Source organism: Sarcophilus harrisii, chromosome 3 (assembly GCF_902635505.1).
Source record: "Sarcophilus harrisii chromosome 3, mSarHar1.11, whole genome shotgun sequence".
Lineage (NCBI taxonomy): Eukaryota > Metazoa > Chordata > Mammalia > Dasyuromorphia > Dasyuridae > Sarcophilus > Sarcophilus harrisii.
The window spans coordinates 533,784,796-533,789,763 of record NC_045428.1 but is presented as its reverse complement, the minus strand read 5'-3'; the positions used below and the strand labels follow the sequence as shown (position 1 = coordinate 533,789,763).

Below are 4,968 nucleotides of genomic sequence, written 5' to 3'. Positions count from 1 at the left end.
AGAGATAAAATGAGAAATAGCTGCATGATATAGGCTTTGAAATGCGTTTCCCTCTTTTTTACTGTGATGAAATTGAATGTCTTGGGAACTGTGATAAGAGTGATTGTTAAGTCATCCATAGAGAGTTCAGATAAGAGCTATATATGGGTTCAGATAGATGGTAGAAGGAGTGAGTTTTGTTGACAGACTAATTCCAGTGCCCCAGGAAGACCCATACATATACCAAGCAGGATGGAGTGGAGATTCAGAGGGTGGTAGTTTCCAGATGCAGGGTGGCAAGGATAAAGAAGGTGGTGGGATGCACATTAACTTAGTTTTGGATGACACCTTTAGTGTCTTTTTTGTCACATCTACACCAGCAATAGGCAAACAAATTTTTTTGTTGTTGTTTGTTTGTTTGTTTGTTTGTTTTTGAGTGGGTGACATCTATTTCAGTGAGTAAAATAATGTAATTCTTAGGCTCTCTGCCTCAAAAGAAATTCCTAGGAAGCATGATTCCTCAATGATAGAGTTTGAGTGGGAAGGTTTAGGAATGGAAGTGAAGCTAAATTCCAATTGTGCTGTGCTGTATTTCAGAACCCTCCTAAAAATCTGGCCTTATTTTTCCAGTTCTCTAATCTTACTTTCTATTCAGCCTTTAATGTATGGTGTAACTTTTCCTTTTTCTTCAATATTCCCTGAACATTTTCTTAATTCTCAGATATACTCAGATTTCTCTTATCTTCTGTATCAATACTTCTCCTTTCATGCCCATCTTTTCCAATCTAAAATTTTTCTTTTCTTCTTATGTACATCCTGTTGAGTTTATTGTTAGATATTCCACTCATTGAGAAATGACATAACAGATATAGCATAGAATCGTTGGGTAATGGATAATTCCATCTAAAAGGAATACTATTTGTCTCACCTTGTGGTCCTATAAACTTAGGACCTTGTTTATACCTTGAAAGACAGAAGTTTGTGCCTCTCCCCTGAATCACAGATACTACTTTCTAGCCTGGAAAGGGCTCTGACTTTCCTTATATCTACACATTAAGAATCAAAGAAATTTAGCCTCTAATAATGAATTAGACTGTTCTAATTTCTTCCTTTATTCGAATCCATTTCAACAGATCTTAATTTCAGCTTTACAAGGAAGGCAGCTGTATAGTATCCAACTTTACTCCCCACTTCATCAAGTTACTATGATATTGATGGCATTTAAAGAATCTGGTGCAAGAAAGGAAGATATACGCACAATAGGGTTATCTATTTCCTTTTCACAGTAGCCTCATAGCTGTTATATTTATCTTTCCTTCAATTCCACAGGGACATGATGTGAATTCATTAACTGAACCTGAAAATAACAAGAGTTTAGTAAATTAACTAGGAATAATATTCAGTCAATGATCAACCAATATTAATTAAGCATACACTGCATGTTAGGTACTGTGAACAAAATGCAACAAATTGAATATACTCTCATGAACCTTACAGGCTGATGAGAAAGACATTAAGGACAAATATAAATATAAACAGCATACTTTTGAATAGAATTAATATAAATAAATCACTTTACAAGCAGTCTCAAGCATGTAGTGGAATGGGAGAAAAGGGACCATCAGGCAGAAAGATTAATGAGACAGATGTTTAATCATCTGGGCAGGAGATAATAAGGAAAGGTGAATCTGAATGATGGGGCTGTAGTAAAAGTGGTGTCCATGCCAGCCAGTTTCTTCCATGTTGCCTCAGGCAGTATAACCTGGTAGGACATAGAGTTCAAGCTTTTGTTGAGTAATTGGAATATAATAACTGGAGTAGACCAAGAAGTGCCAAAAATTAAAGAAATTCCTACTGAGATAAGAAGGATATTAAGAGCTACAAATGTGAAATGTTTTATGTATTTTCAGATAAAGTCACTGTTTTCTTAGGTTTACCTAATTGTTTTACTTTGTTATAATAGAACTTTTCCAAAGTAGGAATAATTTGCAAATCTTGTTATATCTTTATTTATTAATGTATATAAATTTTTTGATAAAAGAAAACACTTGATAGAGATTTTCTATCAACATTTAGAGAAGATAGTTGCAACTGTATTGCATTATGATTTTCTCATAGAGTGGATAAAATTTATTTTCTATTTGAAGCTTTGTGACATGGCTTACATATATTATCTCACAGGATCCTCACTGCTATCTTGAGTATTATATGAAATTCTTGTGTTTGACAGATAAGGGAACAGCATCTTCAAAATTAATGATTTGTTCAGTTATGCAATTGTCAAATTTCTAAGGCTATGTGCAAACCTAAATCTTATTGCTTACTGCTGTATGTAACTTCATTAAATAGCATTTTTATCCAATCATCCGCATCCCCCCAAACAGATAAAATCCAGCAGAAAATCCTAGAATATTCAGAACATTCTATCATACTTTTAAACGCCTGTAAATACATGGTTTTCTTTAAGGAGACCTTTATATTATATATTATCATGTTCAACATGCAGTTATTTTTATATTTTTGTTTCTTCAGAGAATACATGTACCTATTATTTATATAAAGTATAGTGACAGTTTAAAACCAAGGAAGAAAAGACTTTAACTTAAAAATTATTTTTCTCAGGGTATGTGAAACAATAACAAGGAAGAGAAAATATCTTCACTTGCAGTTCTTTTAATGTTGAATTGGATCATCACCACATTGCAGAGAGGAGCCCTTGTGAGATCATCTGGCACACTGGTATACTGGTCATCTGGGAGAAATGGTACTCAATGATGTAATACTAAATGCCTCATGTTTTCCATGTTTTATATGAGTTTCTTTGATGACATTGTACAGAGACTTAAAATGACATGTCAGACATTCTACAATCATTTATGATCCTAATTTGACTCTGGTAGGATAGTTCTCAATTTGAATATATGATTGAATCTTTTCTAGGGAAATATCACCAACCTTTATCACTGTAGAGCCTTTTCTAATATTTTTCATCTATTCCCATTTAATAAACTGCCATCTGATCCTCAGAACAACAGGGTTTTTTTTTTGAGATAATAATTTTAAATGCAAAGTTTACATCATAGATCAAGAATATTTTCTTTGTTCAGAACCAAAATGGCAGTATGATTCTAGCAGAATGTGCTTTTTCTTTTCAAAATAGTGGGTAAGAGTGATTGTATAATAATATCATATCTAAACTACATATACTATTAATTATAAAGCTGTTCTTTATCTCAGCTCTAAAGTATTAAAAGCTATGCCAACATTTCTGTCCTTAACCCAGTGCTTTTCAATATTTTTCATTAATTACTTGGAGAAAGAGAAACATTGCATGTTTTCAAATTTATCCTTTATATAAATCAGAGTAGAGGATTCTAAATATTGAATTACAATATTCAGGATTCAAAAACCTAGACAAATTGCTAAGTTTAATAACATACAATTTAATTTTTAAAATGTAGTCTTACATACTAGGAAGGGAATATGGAGGATAGAATATGGAAATTGTTAAATTTAATGTTCTCCCAATTTTTATGAAATATAGCCATTTTTATCCCAGTCATTTTAATGAAGTATTTATTAATAAAGTATACAGAATATTTGTTTAAAAACAGTAGTGCATGCTGTTATTATCTCTAATGAGATTTGTACAGTTTTCTTTGACTTTTATTTTGGATATGTTTCAGGTTCATATTGCTAACATCTTGGTGGAGTCTTTAAGCCTTGAAAACACAAAATCCATTCCTTGGGAAGAGAAAGTAGCATCATGATGTCTTTGGCTAACACCTCCCAATTTTCACCATCCACCTTCTTCCTGATGGGCATCCCTGGCTTGGAGCACCTGCATGCTTGGATAGGGATTCCTTTCTGTTCCATGTATATAGTGGCCGTAGTAGGGAATGTGACCATCCTGGCTGTGGTTCGAGCAGAGCAAAGCCTGCATGAGCCCATGTTTCTTTTTCTGTGCATGCTGTCTGTCACTGACCTGGTCTTGTCAACTTCTACCATGCCCCGTATGCTCTGTCTCTTCTGGTTTGGTTCCCATGAAATTGCTTTTGATGCCTGTCTAGCTCAAATGTTCTTTATCCATAGCTTCACAGCCATGGAATCTGGATTCTTCTTAGCAATGGCCTTTGACCGCTACGTGGCCATTTGCAACCCATTGCATCACACAACAATTCTTACCCATATCCGCATTGCCAAGATAGGTATTGCTATGGTACTTAGAGGTATGGTCTTTTTCTTCCCACACCCTATCTTGCTTAAGCAGCTGCCCTACTGTCAAACTCGAATAATTGCACACACCTACTGTGAGTTCATGGCCTTGGTCAAACTTGCATGTGCAGATGCAGGTGCTGCCAAGGGCTATAGCATTAGCATGGCTGGTGTCTTTGGCTGTTGTGATGCCTCCTTTATTGCCATCTCCTATGTCCTCATTCTACGTACGGTTTTCCATCTACCATCCCGGGAAGCCAAGCTTAAAGCTTTGGGCACATGTGGCTCCCATGTTTGCGTAATCCTTGTCTTTTACTCCACAGCTGGTTTCTCCTTCCTCACTCATCGTTTTGGCTTCAATGTGCCACCCCACATCCACATTTGTATTGCTAATATATACTTACTAGTGCCTCCTTTCCTTAACCCCATTGTGTATGGAGTCCGGACTAAAAAGATACGAGACCATGTCCTAGGGGCACTGAGGATAAAAGTCATCTGAATATGATTTCAGTATCATTAGAGATAATAACAGAAACAGCTTGACTTTAGAGCTGAGATAAAGAACAGATCCTATGTTCTTCTCACTCATGGTGAGTCTTGATTACAAAGGAATCCTGCTGTTTCCTACCAAGGTGCATATTGTAAGAAAGGGAACTATACTGTGTAATATGTATTCATGATTTTTATAACACTTCAAAAAACTTGGATTAGCTTTCCTAACAAAATATGACATAGGTGAAATGGTTCCCTTTCTTCCTGCTTCATTCCTTTTCC

At 35.1% G+C, this 4,968-nt stretch overlaps 1 protein-coding gene across 1 annotated transcript; it reads left to right on the top strand.

The window, feature by feature from the left end:
- The first annotated feature begins 3,748 nt into the window (after positions 1–3,748).
- On the top strand, positions 3,749–4,693 carry LOC100918976 (olfactory receptor 52M1-like). The gene has a single exon (XM_003764815.2). It carries the CDS (start codon positions 3,749–3,751, stop codon positions 4,691–4,693), a length of 945 nt encoding a protein of 314 aa, XP_003764863.2.
- The last annotated feature ends 275 nt before the right edge of the window (positions 4,694–4,968 follow it).

Bases quoted from the DNA above. Each gene is read 5' to 3' on its own strand.
- LOC100918976 (XM_003764815.2), top strand. From the start codon at position 3,749: ATGTCTTTGGCTAACACCTCCCAATTTTCACCATCCACCTTCTTCCTG.